Source organism: Peromyscus leucopus, chromosome 2 (assembly GCF_004664715.2).
Source record: "Peromyscus leucopus breed LL Stock chromosome 2, UCI_PerLeu_2.1, whole genome shotgun sequence".
NCBI lineage: Eukaryota > Metazoa > Chordata > Mammalia > Rodentia > Cricetidae > Peromyscus > Peromyscus leucopus.
Genome location: NC_051064.1, coordinates 140631849 through 140650338, shown reverse-complemented (window position 1 = coordinate 140650338; position 18490 = coordinate 140631849). Strand labels below are relative to the sequence as shown.

Genomic DNA, 18490 nt, shown 5'->3' with positions numbered 1-18490 from the left:
AGGCAACGCACTTGGCTTAAGAGACAAGAGAAGACGGTGACCACTTCTTGATGCCCAGGCAAAGTCCATAGTGCTGCCCAGAAGCAAAAAAGTTAGGGGGTCCCCAGCCCCCATGCTGCCCCCAAAATGTTCCCTGCTCCTTCCTGCTTGTGGTGAACAGATAAGACTTTCAAGTCATTGTCCTGGGGACACCTGGGAACTAGGGACAACAGGAGTATTCACTGGGAGCCTGGGGTGCACAGTCAGCCTGATTTCAATGTGCACTGAGGGGCTGGATGGCCTGTAGGGTGGCTCAGAGTCTCAGCTGCCTGCCGCTGCCAGTGACTAATTTGCTACCTAAGAAATCACTGCTGCAAAGTGACAGCGGGAAGTCTTCACAGCCCAGGCTCCGCCTTCTGTGCAGCCACCGGCCATGGTAATATTGTGACAGGCACTGGAGAAGACCTTGCTCCCGGGCCAATCCTGCCTCCTCACCTGGGACAACCTTTGTCAGCTTCCAGGGGTAGGGAGTAAGTTCACAGCAGGGCAGAAGCTCAGAGCTTGGCGTCTGCAGGACCAGTAGTGGGGCTCCTGGGCCACCTGGGGGAGGTTCTCACACCTAGGCAAGTCATCTGACCAGCCCCTCCTCCTTTTGGGACAGTTCCACCATGAATCCCAGGCTGGCCACGAACTCACTAATGAACTGTGTAGCCCAAACTGGCCTCAAACTGTCGGCAATGCTCCTGTCTCAGCCTCCCAAGAGCTGATAGCGAGACAGACTGAGGTGGAAGGGAGAGAACGGCCCTCATCAAATCCAGACCCTCCAGGAAAGTCACAAGGAGAGCACAGTGTTCATGGGCATGGGCAAGCCCCCCTCTCCCATTCCCAGGCGGGCAAGGTGAAGCTCCCCCACCCCTAGGCAGGTCTGTCCAAGGATTTGACTCTACAGGGCTCAGGCAGCCCACACCACCAGCTAGGGGGCTCAGCCAGGCTACAGCCCTCCCGAGGACCAGGTGCTTGGCTGGCTTTATGCTGGGTGACAGCTCTTCTTGTACCAGGGACTGTGAGCAACCACATCCTGTCCTGGTAGCAAGCACCGGTCCCTTGACATGAATGGGAGGGTGCTCCCCTGACATGGCTAACCATTGCTCACCAGCCAGCCTGCCATCTGGCCTCAGACCTTCCTTCCCTGAACCTCCCAGGATGGTGGACCCAGAAGTGTGCATAACTCCGAAACTCCTTCCCAGTTCCCAAGTAGGCACTCAGTGCTCAGCCTCTGCCTGCAGAGCCAACCCAGCTCCCATACCACCCTGCAAACTCGTCCCACATAGCTCTTTGCCTCATATACATCACTTCCTATAGCCAGGTAAGCCCACTGGCTCCTCCTACATCCTGAGCACAGAGCTTAGCTTCCCTAATTGATCAAGCTGATTGATTCTGGTTTTTTGAAACAAGCTTACATTGTAGTTCTGGCTGTTCTGGAACCTACTCTGTAGCCCAGGCTGGTCTCAAATGCATGGAGATCTTTCTGCCTCAGCCTCCCTAGCACTGGGGTGACAGATGTGTGGCACCACAATGGGCAACCTTCCCATTCTAATGACGGGGAAACTGAGACTGGAAGAGGTTCAGCATCTAGCTCAGGCTCACACAGCTTCTCACTGTTGTTCTAGGCCTGGGCATCATGGCAGCTCATGGAGTTGCTGCGTTGAGACTGAAGCCGGGTCTTCTGACTCCAGATGCTGACCCTTTGTCTCAGTATGCCAGACCCCTAGATGCCGACCGAGTCTGCATCATCTGACCACCCCCCCAAAGTCCCCCCCTCCCCGTCTCCTGGATGCTTAGTAGCACACAGCAGCCAGACTTGTAGTCCTCCCCGGCTGCACAAATATTTACTCAGTGTGGACTCCGGCCGGCCTGGCTGAGCTCTGTGAACACCAGAAGAAAGCTGGGAGCAGCGGAACTCAAGCGCATTGGGGAGCAGACACATCCTGAACAATTAGGGTTCAGAGTGTGAGGGGTACAGGGGGGCAGGAACTGAGGTCTCAGGAACACTGTGGGCTCACACCTTCACTCCTGAGTGCAGAGGACAGAGGGCTGTTCTGTCTCAGGCCTCCAGCCATCTGTGACACGGAACTACACAGAATGCCAACCTGGCTTCATCTCCCCGATGCCAACAAAGAGTCCCACCCTCCGGGATCTGATACCCAGCGGGGTTCAGATCAGTTCTGCTGGAAGCCACGGAGTCTGGTTGCAGCAAAGGACGCATGCACGATTCTGCTAGATTCTGCTCTACCCTTCCGTGTCCTTCAACTGCTACGTTACAGGACACGTGTGGAGAGTCAAGCTGCAGACCCAAAGCCAGAGACCAGGTGCTCGCGCGCATGTGTGAGTGCGTTTGTGCACGGTGCATAGCGGCTGGGGGTGGGGCGGGTAGGCATGCATCCGGTGGGGCCCGGCAAGAGCCTCGCCTGCATTCCTCTGGGAAGGAAAGAATCTTCAGAGTCAGCTGTCCCCGCTCTCTCTTCTTTTCTGAGACCTTCCTCCCTCCCCTCCCTCTGGCTCAAGGCTCTGAGAGTCCTTCCCAAATCTGTCCCCAGGGAGATGCCTAGCTGGCCAAGAGACTCGGTAACCCAGTTCTCCAGTGAACTGAGGTCCTAGAAGTGGGTGTGGGGGTGTGGGTGTGGATTCCTTTAAGACAAAGGGCTAGTGGGGGTATGGGGAGTTCCGGAGGCACAAATCACCACTGAGAATGGCCAGACTGCCCTTCGGCAGGACAAAGAGGCGGCCCGGTTTCCCTCCACCCCCAGCACCATCTCTGGCGCCTTCCATGGGACACAGAGAAGCAATGTGTCCTGAAATGGATTTGTTGGGCAGCCCAGGGCTGTGCCCAGAAGGCCCCATAAATTAAGGGAACAGACTTTGTGAGCTCCAGTGAAGGACATCCTCAGAGCTTCCCAAGCCATGGAGGCTTTCACAGAACTCAGTTACTCCTTCCCAGCATTCCTCTGTACAGAGCAGCAAGCTCAGAGAGGCCTAGAGACCTGCCCATGGTCATACAGAATGGCAGAGTCAGGATTCGAACCCTTTCCCACCGTCCTAGGCTTCATTCGGAAATCAAAATTAAAAACCTCTATTGTTGGGAGCTTCAGAAATTAAAAAAGTGTCAGTGGCCTGGGGACAATCTTCTGAGGCAGTCTTTGGGACTTGGGCATTCAGGGGCCAGCACCCACCTGCTGGAGGGCCTCCCTGGGGCATGCTGGGAAAGGCAGGGACACTCCAGCTGCCCACTTCACATCCCTTTTTGGAGACCTCCATTCCAGCTCTAAGAGCCCAGCCGCTTCTGTCTCACAGTCTGAAATAGCTGTGTCAAAAGTCCCTCCATCCGAGGAAGGAGCTTTTTAGACAGATTCTGAAAACAGCCATATGAGAAGGTGACAAGAAAGCCTTTGAGAAGCCCCTGCTGGAGGCAGATGTGGGCATCACATCAGAGTTAGGCTGAGAGTAAGCAACACTTAGAAGAGCTGCCCAAAAGCCATCTGTGGCTGGCAAGCCTCCCCAGGCCTCAGTTTCCCCACCTCTGACATGAGAATACACAGCTGAATTGGTGGTTTCATTTTCTTTTGTCAATACCAAGCCTGTCTCCACACAGACTATCCTTTAGAATCACGGAAAAGGAGCCCGTGGTTGGATGTGTCAAATTCCAGGGGCTCAGCCTCCCACGGTGCCCAGAACCACCCATGAGGTACCTTTCTATGGGTTCCAGGGATCTGAAGAGCCCGCTTGAAATCCACCAAGACAATGGACAACACAGGTCCCTCAGACCCTCCAACAGCCCTCCACTCTCCCCAGACACCAAGGACAAAGCCAGCCAGGAGCACACAGACCCTGCCTGTCCACAGCATCGAGGGAAGAAAGTTAGTCACCCTTTAATCACACGGGGCCTACCGGGCTACGGGGGCTTTGGACTTGGGACAGTAGAGAGTCACCCCGCCCCGCGCGCAGCTGGCTGCCTCTGCCAGTAATTGTAACTTCCTGGAACAGCCGTGACAACTTCCCTGATGCAGCCAGTGGGACCTACACAAAACTTCTTGACAGCCACAAAGTAATGCAGCCTCCTCCTGTAAACAAGAGGAGGAACCATGGAAACACGCCATGGTACGGATCCTGGTCATCCGAAGTAGAGACAGGAAACAGAATGCCCAGAACATAGGAGGCACAATAAACACAAAGTCTCTGAGAAGACAAAAAGATCAGCCATGACACAGACCCAGGGACCACCCAAGGGAGTCGGGGTCTCTTGGAGGCCAGTTCAGAAAATACATGCATTTAAAGTTCAGATAATTTGCCAGGATTCTCCCCGGGGAAAGCCCCCAACTCGCAAACTCAGAACAAGAGATCTTGGTGGCACAGGGTGGTGACAGAAAGAAGTGTTTGTTTTGGTTTCCAGATCAACGCTTCACAACTTTGCCCTCTATACAGTCTCGGTGACCACACTTCCTACTCGGTAAAGAGCAGGTTGGGCTGAAGGGAAACCAGAGAAGAGCAGGGTGGGGGAGCAGGGGTGGGGGTAGGGGGGTGAGGAGGGGCCAGGGCCAGAAGCTCTGCTTTGGGTTAGTACTGCTGATGGTACACCACATCACACAGCACTCAGGTGACTTAAAGCTTGGAACACAAGACTATGTAAGGTGAAGGGACAGACGAACAGGGTCTACCCCTCCGTGCATGTCCTTTAGCAATGATGAGGGATGCTCTACAGATATATGCAAGAACAACATGAAGAACTCCTAAAACACCATCTATATGAAAGAAGCCAGATTCGGAAGACTACACATCGTGGGATCTCGTTTCTGAGTCATCCAGAAAAAAGTATATAGGCAGAGACACCAAGCGGGTTGGGAAGTTGATTGCAAATAGACAGGAAAGAATCTGGGGGGGGGGGGGTGGATTCAAATGTTCTAAAACTAGATCCTGGAGATGGATACACTGCTTTAAATTTTCTTAAAAAAAAAATCATTGCTGTACTTAAATTGGGTGGCTTTAAGATGGACCAATTCTACCTCAGCCAACCAGGAAACTATAGGTGCAGGTGAAAAGAAACCAGTCGTGAGGAGGAACCACAAAGGCCTGCAGCTTAAAAAAAAAATGGCTATTCCATTTAATAACTAGAGCAGGAGCCTCTGAGGTCCTCCGGATTTGTGCCAGAGAACACTGAGGTCTTCCCCTCTCCAGCCAGGACCTCTCTGGTGCTCAACACTGGGTTTCCACACTAGACACCCCAGGATGCTATGATGCCTTTGGCAGTCTACAGACCAGACAGGCAAACACCATGGTCTCATCTCCTAGACTGTGACCTCTTAATAGTCAAAGTACCAGAGGTAGGCTGGCAACTCAGATACATTCACTTATTGCAACCCATTTTACCCTGCACTCTGGGCAAGTGATCTGTCGTGGAGTTCCAACCCCAGCACAGATGCAGATTCACATACTGACAAGCTTAGGCAGCCACTCTCAGATCACGTAGCCCAGAGGTTTTGGGTTGTTTTTTGTTTTGGCTTTTGATTTTTCGAGGCAGAGTTTCTCTGTGTAGCCTTGGCTGTCCTGGAACTCTTTGTGTAGAACAGGCTGGCCTCAAACTCACAGAGACCTATTTGCCTCTGCCTCCCAAGTGCTGAGACTAAATTCTAGGTTCAGATGGGGGAGGGGGGGCTATTAGCAGAAAATCAAAAGTATCTTGTCACACTTGGGTACGCCGTTACTATCAGAAACTGTGTAAGCAGCCTGCTTAGTCAGCTCGCGATATTCTCCAAAGAAAGAGGCTTTAACTTAAAGCCAACTATTAGAAAGTGAGCATGCTGGGCTGGAGAGATGGCTCAGCGGCTAGGAGCACTGGCTGCTCTTCCAGAGGACCTGGATTCAGTTCCCAGCACCCACATGGTAGCTCACAACTGCCTGTAACTCCACTTCTAGGGAATTACTCCTCTTTTCACCGGCACCAGACATGCACGGGATGCCCATATATACATGCAGGTAAGACACTCATCCACACACTCACTAAATAAATAAATTAAATAAATAAATAAATCTTAGAAAAAATTCGAATGCTGGTGGAATCAGGTACATTGACATCAATGTAAAGCAAGAGCACTTTGATTTTTCGAGACAGGGTTTCTCTGTGTAGCTTTGGAACGTGTCCTGGATCTCTCTCTGTAGACCAGGCTGGCCTCAAATTCACAGAGATCCGCCTGCCTCTGCCTCCTTAGTGCTGGGACTGAAAGCCTGCGCCATCACCGCCCGGCTAGATGTATTTGGGTTTTTAACACAGTTATTTATGTGTATCTGTGTGTACTGTGTGGGCACACATGTCTGTGCAAATGTGTGGAGGTCAAGAACAACTTGCAGGAGTAGGCTCTCTCCATTCACCATGTGGGTCCCAGGGATTGAACTATGGTCGTCAGGCTTGGCAGCAAGCGCCTCTACCTGCTGAGCCATCTCACAGGCCCTTGCTGTATTTTTATTAACTACCCAAGGAGCTTTCCCCAAAGCATCACCAAGGAAGCCCAGGGATTCAAGGAGCACAGCTGTTGGCCAACCACCTTGCTTGACAGGTAGGGAAACCAAGGCCTGAGCAAGGCAGAATATTCACTTTGGAAAACTCCAAAGCTTTGAATCAACTTCGGAGAAGACAGGTCTTTGCAATTCATCTGACAATGAAGAAAAGAAAGGAAGGTGTACCTGAGCCTCCCAGAAAGGCGGGAAGAAAGATGCCTACACCTCACCTGTCTCAGCAGGGCTGGCTCATTCCAGGACAGTGCCAGAAGCTGACATCACACCCCACACCCTGGGTGCAACCTGAACAGCTCATTGCTCAATGCCAGCCCATCTCCCTCTAAGCCTGGGCACAGTCTTTCCGTCACCTTAGCAGCCAGGGCCAAAAAGCACACACACAATTAAACAAATACAGCGCAAGCCTGTGTCATGGCTACACTGCCCAGGGTGGCAGACAGGACGACCAGCCCAACCCTCCTCCTCCAGTTTCACCATCGAAGGCAACCATCTCTTTCCCTAGACCGCCCTGATGGGGATGACCACCAAGGGCAGAGGGTGCCCCCACTATGAACGGCACAGGACATTCCTAAGGCCAGAGAGAAAAGCATCCCCCAGTAAGCCAGGCCCTGCATGTACAACAGGGACTCTAGGCATGTCTACACTCTGCTTATCACAGGTAATGACATCTACTTGATTATTTCACACCTTCCAACAGGAGCCTCATCCCACACTACCCTGGAGCACTGGCTGGAGTTTTCTATTTCCATTTCCCTGAGGAGTGCACAGGCTTCCAAGTACCTGACAATCTCCCTCCCCTGCAGGTGATGGGAGCTAGCCCCGGACTTCTTCCCAGTCAGTAGACCTCAGCAGCGGGTAAGACCCAGGCCCAGCTTCCAGGGAGACTGTAGGAACGGAAGGAATGGCCCCACTCCCCTAAGAGTCAGGAAAGCAGAGTTACACACGCCTGAGATGGGAGCCTAAGACCAGAGGGCCCCTCCCCCACGCAGACCTGAGAACCACACACACAGACCCTCTTTCTCTCTCCCTCCCTGTGTCAGAAAGCTGAGCAGACAGTATTGTTAGCCAGGCTGCAGGAAGAAAGCAGTGCCAGTGTTGCAACCAGGGAATCTGGACTTCAGGGAGCACACTGACCATCTTGCAGGCAGTCTGCCCCTGACCTCCAGCTGGACCCATGATCCGGGTCCACCCAATAGTCTAACCCATGGGCATCTCTCCCCTGGGGGACCTCAATAATCTTGGAGACTTGGAAGAATGTGAAGAAAAGGATGAATTTTCTTAAAGGCCAGTGGCTGGTTCTGATTCTGCAGCCCAGGGATCTGGGCCTTACAGACCTGGAACAAAACATCCAACCCTGGGGCCCTGGGGACAGACAGATCCATCCATCTTCTCACATGAGCTCATTAAATTCAAGGACAAAAAAAAAAATGACAATGTGCTAGTTGAGAGTTTTTCTTTACACCTGCTATGGGAAGGGAATCTATACCACCAACATCTCTGGGTAAATACCTAGCCTGGGAGACACACCAGCCAGGACTCCCATCAATGGATCAAATCTTGACTTTCACCACGGATTAGCCAAGGCGCCTTGGGCAAGTCACTTAGTACCTCTTCACCTCAGTTTCCTCGTCTGCAATATGGGGACAAGACTGCCTCACACCGCATTGTCATGTGGACAGAATGAGATCACCACAAGTCCGCTGGTTATTACGTCCCTGGGAAACAATGTGCCTGGCCCCGAGGGTCGGCGCCCAGGTATCCTGCGCAGGGCCCTGCGTTCGTGGATTCAGATGACCGAGTCCTCCCCGCAGCTCGTAGCCCACCTGCCAGGCCCTGCTGCCCCATCCCAGGAGCGACGGAGGAGGGGCGCATCCACTCACCTCCGTTTGTACTCGTCACGCTCGCGCTTCACCTTGGCCAGCACGTTGTAGAGTGCGCGGATCTCTGGCGTGATGGTGTCTATCTGCACACCCACGCCGTCCGGGTGTACCCACGACACGCCGGGGCCCTGCACTGTCTCCACGCCGCCGCCGCCCGTGCGCCGCACCTGCGTGTAGCTCCATATGGTCCCGGGCAGGCGACCGTAGTGCTGCGGGTGCGAGCCGCCGCCGGGGGGCAGGCCGCCCAGGGCCACCGCGTTGGCGTTGACGCCGGTGGCCGCGCCGAGGGCCTGCCCGCCGCCCGCAGCCGGCGGCCGCAGCAGTTCGGGCCCGGTCTGCACGGCCTGCTCGCGGGAGAAGGTCTTGTAGCGCAGCCGCCGCTCGCGCTCGCTCTGCTGCTGCTCCAGCTGCTTCTCCAGGAGCCGGTTGCGCCGCTCCAGCTCGTGCACTTTGGCCAAGAAGCAGCGGAAGCGCACGTTGAGCCCCTTGAGGAGGTGGATGTTGGAGCCCAGATCGTCCCGCAGTGCCGCCGTTACAGGCGAGGGCCCCGGCCCGGCCCCACCACCACCGCCACCGCCTGCGCAGCCTCCGCCCCCCGGCGGGCAGCCGAAAGCCAAGGCCATCTCCCCGAACAGCAGCGAGTTGACCATGCGCCGGCTGCGCGGCTCAGGGCCCCGGGCCCGTGGCTCCAGATGGGGCTCCAGCTCCGGGCCGGGTTCCCGGCGTGGCCGGGCCAAGGCGGGCGCGGGCTCCAGCGCGGCCGGGGTGGTGCCAGGTACACGCCAGATGCAGCTCCGCAGCGCCGGAAGAGAGAGCGGGACGAGCCGGAGGTCGCTGTGACTGCGTGGGGCTGGCGAGGGGCTCGGTGCCTGCGCCGCGACTGTCAGAGCTGCTGTGGACCGGCCGCAGTAGCGGCGCGCAGAGGACTCTCGGCCGGCGCTGCCCCCTCTGCGACGGGCCCCGCCCTCTGCAGGCACAGACCACGCCCCCAGGGCCCGCCCTCTGCAGACACAGACCACACCCCCTGCCTGGCAGACCTCTGCAGGCAAAGGCCACGCCCCTCCCTGGCCCGCCCTCTATAGGCGGAGGCCCTGCCCCCTTGCCTGGACCGCCCTCTGCGGGCATAAACCACGCCCCCTCCACCCAATGCAGCGATTTCACCCGCTGAGACGCTGCTCCCAGGCCCTGCAGCCCCGGCCACGCCCACAACCCCTTGAACTCCGCCCACCCACAAGCTGCGCCACTTGTCTGCGAGGCGCCAGGCGACTGCTGCAGCTCAGGCTCCGCCCAGCAATGGCCCGGAAAGCCCTCGCCTGCGTGCGGCGCTGCAGGCCTCGCGGGGTTCAGGTAAATCTAATGCAGTCTGCATACGAAACTGCAGCGGGGAGCGCGGCAGAGCCGGGAGCAGCAGCCTCTTAAAGAGGCGGGCGATCTGGATCCGCTCACTTCCCCTCTGGGGGAGCCCTCTCCCACCAAGTCTGCCAAGGGGCTTGACTTCCCGCCCGCCCTCCCTCCGCGCCCCAAATTTCCCTGCCCTAGATTCTCACGCCTGCGAGTGACTGTGGCCTGCAAAGGTCTGGCAACCATAGCGTGCGAAGATACATGCATGCCAACTCCAGTCTCCGGCGGCCTAGGTCGCCCTCCCGTCCCCCATTAGGCAGATTCAGGGCTCCTCACCCGCCTCTACCCGTAGGCTTGGAGCCCGCTGGTCCACAGGCAAAACGAAATTCAGGGACGCCAGGTAAGAGGGGGAAGAGCAACTGATGAGCCTCCCAGCATGCTAGTCCTAAGCCCTGACTAACCACCTCCCACCACCACATTCTCACAGGCTGCGATGATGTAGCCCACAGCTGGGGCTATTCTCCCAACTGCTTTGCTGCAATGTGGAGAAGCAAGTATTTAGAGGATGTACTTGTCCATCCATCCATCTGTTCGTTCGTTCATTCATTCATTCATTCATTCATTCATCCAGATGTCTTCACATCCACCGCCCTAAAGTCACTGTCTCCTGCAATTTCCAAGCGTCTCCTGCACCCACTGCAAGCATTAGCATACAGCAGGTGCCTACTTAAGTATTATCCTCACTTTATAGAGAAGGTCACTGAGACCTGAGCAGTCACCACCGTCTCAAAGCATGCTCTAACCAGCCTTCGAAGCTGCTGGCCTTTGGTCCTTACCACAAACTTCATAAAGGGGGGACCCCACCCTTGAATGCCTGTGGCTTACACCGCCAGCTCTTAGCCAGATATGTGGTATGTTCTAGATCTGTCCAGCCACATCTTTTTTTTTTTTTCTTTTCGCTGCCCTGCTGTCTTGTTACTAACTTGTGTATTTGTCTTACCTGTTTGTGTGAGCTTGTGGGTAGGGACCCTGTCTTACAGGGACAATGCCTTGGTGTTCTTTGTGACAGAAGACAGTAGCTTGCCCGAGGGTGGTGCTGTGCCTCTGATGTTACTGCTGTGTTTCAGGGTTAGTCACGTTGCCTTCCCTCACTCCCAGCTCCTTGCTCCCTGAGATGGACACACCTCTGAGCTCTGACAGTCTCTTCTGGCAGTCTTTCTCCTCTGAACCCAACCCTACCTGGCCACCGTTCTGAACTCTTAGATCTCATAGCCTTCAATGTTTTCCTTATCCACCCGGAAGAATCAGGAACCCTTTGCCTTGAAGTGGGGGGCTCTTGGGCTCCCACGTGGACTGAGAATAGAATTCTGAGGGGGCTGTGACACTGGGATGGACCTAAGTTCCACTTTTCATGGTCGCTGGTCTTTTGAATGCTAGTCAGCATTTCCTTTGACTCTGAATGAAATCCTTGTGATTCTGTCGCCCACAGAAATCAGATACACCCATATGATCGGTGCTGTAAATATCCTGAGACCTGAGCTACCAACATTCTGAAAGTCGTCTTGGGCTTACTGCTATATCTGTTTGCTTGGTTTTTGTAGTGTTTGGAATAGAACTCAGAGCATCTCAGTTGCTAGGCAAGCCGCATCCTCAATCCTAAACCTCATTTTAAAAAAATTGTGTGTGTGTGTGTGTGTGTGTGTGTGTGTGTGTGTTTTGCAAGCACACACATACCACAACTTCAGATGTTGGTCCCCGCCTTCTGCCTTACTTGAGATAAGATCTCTATGATGCTCTGTATGCCAGGCTAGCTGGCCCTAGGGGTTCTAGCTGGCCCTGGTGACCCTCCTGTCTCCTCCTCTCTCATGGCAAGAATCTGGAATTACAGATGCTTGCCACTGCATCCAGTCTTATATGAAGCCCAGGGATCTGAATTCAGGACCTCACACTTGTGCAGCAGGGTTTCACCCACTGAGCCATCTCTCAAGCCCCATTAGTTAGTGTGCTGATAAAGAAATAAATATATCACGATGCCGTGAATTTGCTTTTTGAAGACTTTGGTGACTTGCATTTTAAACTCTTTTCGTTGCATAAATTTTGTCAGAATGCAAAACAAAATGATACGGTTTTTGTTTGTTCATTTTCGAGACAGAATATAATGTAGCCCAGGCTGGCCTTGAACTTCTGATTTTCCTGCGTCCACCTCCCAAGTGCTAAGATTACAGGTATAGGACATCACGCATGGGTTATGCATCAAGGCCTTCTACTGGGTAGGAAAGCCCTCTTCTGACAGCCACATCATAATGCATTGTTTTGCTTGTTTGTTGAGGCAGCTGGGTCTCTCTATGCAGCCCAGGTTAGTCTCTATTGAACTCCCAGAGATCCATCTGTTCTGTATATGGAGTGCTGGTATTAAAGATTACCATATGCAGCCTCATAATGCATTCTTATAAATCATTCTGAGCAGAGACTGCAGGCTTCACCAGATGTCTGAGAAGCCCATGGCACAGAAAGGGTTAAGGAGCCATATCTCTGAAGAAGCTCATACAAGCTTTTCCAGAAAAGCTCTGTCCTGCCAAGTTGCTCTAGCTGGGTATAAAGCTCTCTTGGGGAGGGACAGCCCTGTCCTGAGTATTGAGGGTCTCAGGCATCCCATGACCCTGGATGGACCCCTGCTTGGATCCAGTCCTGCAGTGGAAGCTGAGGAGGGTGCTGAGGGGGACCTGCTGGGGACACTAGAACCTCCTGAGTCAATGGCAGGGTGAGAAGGAGGAGATTGCTGAACAGCGGCAGGATCTGAAGAGGACCACAGAAATGACACTTGACATTGAAGTCCTCCAACAGAGCTGTACAGTGGTGGTACCTGCTAACGAGAGAGCTGGGATGCTGCTTATTCACCACAGAGTGATACCATCAGTGAGCCACGTGTCCTGCTCTTTGTACATAAGGTGAGAGGGAGAAATACCAAATAGCCCACCACCTAGGGGACCAACAAACAGCCTTCCAGTTTGCCCAGGACTTAGGGGTTTCCCTTGATGCAGACATTCAGTGCCTAAACCCAAGATTAATTGGCCTGCCCTCCAGCCCAGGCAGAGCTGGGTGCTTCTGAAGCCACAGTTCCTGGCTGTCAGCAATGACAGCCAGTATCACCATCATTTGGCACCTACTTGGGGTTGCTTTGCTTAAGCAAACAGAGTTCTCAGTGCCCATCATGCACTGAGCAGCATCTCCTACAACTCTACCCAGCACCCCTGCCAGGGCCTAAGTTCAGCCTGCCGCTGGGCAGAAGAGGTTCCCCCTCCCTTGTCTCCCATCCCTCCAAGCTTCAGTTTCCAGAACATTCCAATCAGGCTTCTTCTCCAGTGAAATGAAAAAGGGCAGTAAACCATCATGGCACCAAGGGAGGGAGTGGCTAGGAGTCCTCACTGTGCCAGATGAAAACTCATCCCTAATTTGCACAGGCTTTGTCCTTGAGATGTCCCACGGCTCCCCCTCCCCGCAAAGAAACAATAATGACAACAGCAGCCAAAAAAAAAAAAAAAAAAAACCCTTGGCAGAAATGGTGACCTGAGCTCACCTGGGCTCAGCGGCACGTTACAGAACCTCATCTTTCCTGGGACCTCCAGGCTACGTAAGGCCTCAGCTGTCTGTTGGCTCCACGATTATTCTGGGTGTGTTCACCTTCCTCGAAAAGGGTGTGGATCTCACTAAATTCAGGGCGCCAGAGTGTCCTGCTGGCTGCCCTGACAGCACAGATCTTGGTCAGCAGTCTTGAGGGAGCCCCTGGTGGCTTCCGGCGCCTTCCCCATTGAGGATGCTAGCCTGGGGGCCACTGTCTATGTAGTGTTGTTGGGAAGAGGGGACCCAGACTCAGGGACTACAAATGATTAACTTGGTCAAGTTATTCAACCTCCCTATGCCTCAGTTTTCCCTCTGTGAAGTGGGCTAGTGATGTTTATAGGGTTGCTCTGACGTGCTAACTGTCATGAGCCAGCTCTTCCTACCCCGTCCTGTGTGGTAATGAACTCTGTGCCAGGCAGACAGGAGGCCAACCTGGATCACTCCACAGAGAGCCACAGGACCGGAGGGCCTTGCAATCGGCCTCTATCCATGTCTCCTGCAGACTGACCTCACTCAGATGATAGAGAATGAAGAAATGATAGACACACATGCAGGAAAGCTGGGATTGGGTGGGCTGTGAACTCTCATGGAGATACAGCATCACTTGGGAAATTCATTGTGTTTATTATATATAGATGGCAGAGGCAGGGGGATGTTAGCTAATGTCAGTGGGGTCTCTGTAGAGAGCAGTCTCAGGATGAAGTCATTCTGAGGAAAAAGTGGTCTGGAGCATTGGTGTCCTTAACATGGCCATGCTCATGTCGTGAATGCTCATTCATACAGGGGTACACTCGCTCCCCAAACAGGACAGGTATCTGTTGAATGTGTCCTTTCCCCACCTGCCCCTCTCATGAAAACACCGTCTATCAAATTCTCTTCCTACAGATGGAGAAGCAGAGGCTCATGGGAGGAAAAGGACTCAGCCAAAGACACAGTGCACAGCACAGCTCAGCTTTGAATCCAGGTCCAACCTCCCCACCAAGCTCCTCCTGCTCTGCCTATATCCCCTCCCATAGCACCTTTTGTTTCCCTTTTTCCATTTTTATTTAGTGTGGATAGGGACCGGAAGTGGGCACACTGCTCACATATGTAGGTCAGAGGACAACTTGTGGGAGCGTGGGTCCTTAGGTGGTGGCAGGCACCCTTACTGGTGAAGCTATCTCAATAGCCCCTTCCCTGGCATCTTAAAGGGGAGTAAAGGAATGAGTTGTGTTTTCAGAAACCTTCACATGAGTAGGAAGAGGCAGATAGAAGCAAGGGATGAGCCAGGCATGGTGGCTCACACCTTTAATCCCGGCTTTCAGGAGGCAGAGGCAGTCAGATCTCTGAGTTTGAGGCCAGCCTGGTCTACAGAGCAAGTTCCAGAACAGCCAGGGCTACACAGAGAAATCTTGTCTCACAAAAAAAAACCAAAAGCAAAACCAAAATGAAAGCAAGGGAGAGTGGCACCATCAATGAATCCAGAGCCCAGAGGCAGCGCCACCGTGTACTCCAGCTGCTGCTGGAAATTTGCACATGTGGCCCCCTCCTCCAGAACTCGGTCCCAGCCTTTCTGGCTGGCCGGCTCCTGACTTCGTTCTCTGGGAGTCTACCTTGCTTTATTTTGACTCTGCCCAGAGTATGTATAATTTACATTTAGTAAACGCGCAGGTCCCAAGTGTGCAGCTCAATGAATTTGTAAGTGGGCATTTATTCACCAGACCACATCCCACACGTTGGGGAGCTCCCTCTTATTCCCTTTCAGTCTCCCGCTCCCAAAGCTGTGAGGACTTTTCTCACCCTCGATTCCTTTCCAGTCCATTCTAGAACTGCATGTTCTGGTGCAGGATGTCCTCGGCTTATTTCTCTCAGCCTGTACATGAGATTCGCCCACACAGTGTTCATACAGCAGCATTTAGTTCCTCTGCTGTGTGGTGACACTTGGTATAGACACATCAAGGTGGATTCATTCCATCCTGCTGCAGGTGGGCACCTGGGTTCTTCCTTAGCTTGGAGGTGCTGAAAGCTGCTACAGACCCTCTCAAAGATGCTTTCGGTAAAGTTAGGAACTTGTCCGTCTTGGGTACAGCCCAGAGATGGATCACTGCTGCAGTGGACGCAAGCAAGTTCAGCGCTAACAGACACTGACAGACAGCTTTCTAAGCCCGCCATTCAATTGCACACTAAAGCAGCAGCATGTGGGAGTATAGACGGAAGTCCTGAACCAGCCTAGCTGCCTCCCGTGGCTCTCCCTGTGGCATAGCCAGCCCTCTCTGTCATGTGACCATTAGCACACTGCCCCCCTCATCCTCTCACACCTCCATCTGACCTACAGCTCCTTCAGGAAGATGGAGCCAGCCCATCATGCCAGCCTTGGCCTTACCTTTTCCAGATTCTTCCTAGCACCCCAGAAGTCCTGTCTGGAGGACACAAGTCCCTCTCTTGGCTGTGTGCTAACTCATTTGAAGCCTAGTACTTAATGAGGTAGTTCTTCCCTTGGTAGGGGTTGGGGCAGGAATACTTGGCCTCTTGGAGTCTCAGTTTTCTCAGCAATTAAGTAGGAACAGGGGCTGAGGGGTGGCTCCATTGGTAGAGTACCTGTCACACAGCGTGAGAACCCCATCACCTACGTAAAAGCCAGGCACTAAAGCACACATCTGCAACCCCAGAACAGCAAAATGGGGGTTGGGGACATACAGGTAAATCTCCAGAGCTCACTGTCAGCCAGCCTAGCCGAGCTGGCCAGATTCTCTGAGCTTCTGATTCCCTGGGTCAAAAATTAAGGTGAAAGGGCTGGAGAGATGGACCAGTAGCTAAGAGCACTTGCTGTTCTTGCAGAGGATCTGGGTTCAGCTTCCAGCACCCACATGGAGGTTCACAACCATCTGTGACTCCAGTCCCAAGATATCTGACACCCCCTCTCCTAGCATCTGTGGGAACAGGTACACACATACATACATGCAGGCAAACCCCTCCTACACACAAAAAGATTTACCCAAATAATAGTAATAATAAGATGAAGAGGAATCAAGGAAGACTTCCTACAGTGACTTCCAGCCTCTAAATACATGTGTACGTGTGTTCACACCCACAGGAGCATGTACACACACACACTAAATTAAAACAAAACAAAACAGAATAAGAAAGCAATGCTGTCTCAGTGGTTGAGGTGAGAGCTCTGTCTCTGTCTCTCTGTCTCTCTGTCTCTCTGATACTGTGCATTGTCTCTGGGAGATGGCAGAGGAGCGTGGAGTCAGAGCCACATCCAGGTCACTAGAAAGCCTGCAGCCCTCTCAGGAGAGGTGATGTTTCCTTCCCCAGTATCACTGTCATCTAAAGGCAGCACAGTCCACAGAGATGGACCCCAGCCCGAGGAGAAGGTAGGCACTGAGCCCCTCTGTCTGTTACATGGGCAGCGTCTCATCCGTCCTCATCATGCCTTGCTCACATCAGCTCCAGCAGCAGTGAGCTTAGCGGTACTCAGCACCTGCCAGGCATCATTCTCCCCTAATGAAATTAAGGGCAGGGCCTTCGTGCCCATTTTAAGGATGGAGAAACTGACGGTGGGAGAGGAGAAGCTAGGCAACCAGAAGAAGGTCCTCATTTTGGAGGACCAGAGAGCCAAGGTCCAAAAGTGGAGGCGGGTGCTGCACGAATAGCGTGCTGCGAAGGGAAGACAAGTCTTCCTCCTTTGCTGCCCCCTGGAGGGGTGCAACTAGTGGGCTTTTGCCAGGAAGACTCCAAAGGGATGGGAGAGTGAGGTGTCCTCGCTGTGGGGGCCCCTCCTGCCTTCTCTGCAGGTTGCCTTTCTTCCAGGTGGAAGGCAGCCAGGTGTATGCACATTTAACCTCCCCCAGTTACATCATGCCTCAGGGAAAGCCCTCAGAGGAACGCAAGGCAGGTCTAGTGGCTTTGTGGTACAAATACTGCTGCAGCGATGGTCCCAGCCACAGGACTTCCGGGAGGTGACCAGAAAAGAGGGTGAATCAGAAGCCCTATTTCTGTGGCCCAGCCCTGTCAGAACCATGAAGAAGAGTGATGCCCTGAGTTTACCCGGGCTTCAATGACAGATAGGTCTCCTGCTGTCCTCAGCACAAACTTGGAAATCACTCAACATCCAGAAGTCCCTGAGTCAGCCTGGTGACCTCCCCGATGGCAGTTTTGTAACTGCAGACACTTCAGAGGCTGACTCGGTCCACACCTGCCCCCACCCACCAGCCAGACTCAAAACAGATGGGAAGAGCCACGAAGCGCCCAACAACAGATAACAATGTAAGCCTTGGTTCACCCCTAAGACGCAGCGCTCAGGACAGTCTGGAAGGGCAGCCTATCTACTCTGCTGGCAGGGAACGAAGTCCCAGAAGAAGCCAGCTCCTGATGGCTTACAGTTATGTCCGGAGCTCACTGCGTGTCTCAACCCGCATCAGAGAAACTTCTTAAGCAGGGGATGGCGATTAACACGGAGACCCACAACTGGTCAAGGGGTAGAGAGTAAGAGACTGTGGAATGCCCAGCCGTAAATGGGACATTTATGTGACACCCCTTCCTCCCAAGACTCAAGAAGCATCTCAGAAGATGGGGGTGGGGGGGGCATTGTAAGATCCAAAGGTGTGAATGATTGTAAGGAAACTGTGTTCTGAGCACAACCGGGGGTTGCACATATAAACTCACAGTGGTTGTGACAGTGTGCACAAGAGCAGGGCACGCTCAAGCCAGACAAAGCCCAGCAATCAGGGCCAGGGGCGGGGGGGGGGGGGTTAAAATAAAGTCCTATTTTCGAAAATCCCACAAGCTGTTTTGTAAATTTTTACTGCAACTTTCGATCAAACACATGGAACGGAGTTGGAGCGATGGCTCAGAGGTTAAAAGCACTTACTGCTCCTACAGAGGACCCAGGTTCGATTCCCAGCACCTGGTGGCTCACAACTATCCAGTCCAGTTCCAGGGCAGCCAATGGCCTCCTCTGGCCTCAGCAGGCACCTGGCTTACGTATGGTATACATACGTACATATAGGCAAAACACTCATACACATAAATTTTTTAAAATGTGTGTAAGGACCAGATGTAGCCTCTTGCAGCCAAACTATAATCCCTTCATCAAGAATTTCCTGGTTGGTGGGAAGTGA

The 18490-nt window shown here is 53.4% G+C and overlaps 1 protein-coding gene across 2 annotated transcripts in view; it reads right to left on the bottom strand.

Annotated features, from left to right (window-relative positions):
* Iffo2 (intermediate filament family orphan 2) overlaps positions 1 to 9370 on the bottom strand; it is a 35887-nt gene extending 26517 nt beyond the window's left edge. The window contains exon 1 of one of the 2 annotated variants that reach the window (XM_037203140.1): positions 8424 to 9370. In XM_037203140.1, the coding sequence (XP_037059035.1) occupies positions 8424 to 9073 (650 nt within the window). In that variant the 5' untranslated portion in view covers positions 9074 to 9370. The remainder of the gene's footprint in view (positions 1 to 8423) is intronic. The other variant, XM_037203139.1, reaches the window with a different exon arrangement.
* Positions 9371 to 18490: the final 9120 nt, after the last annotated feature.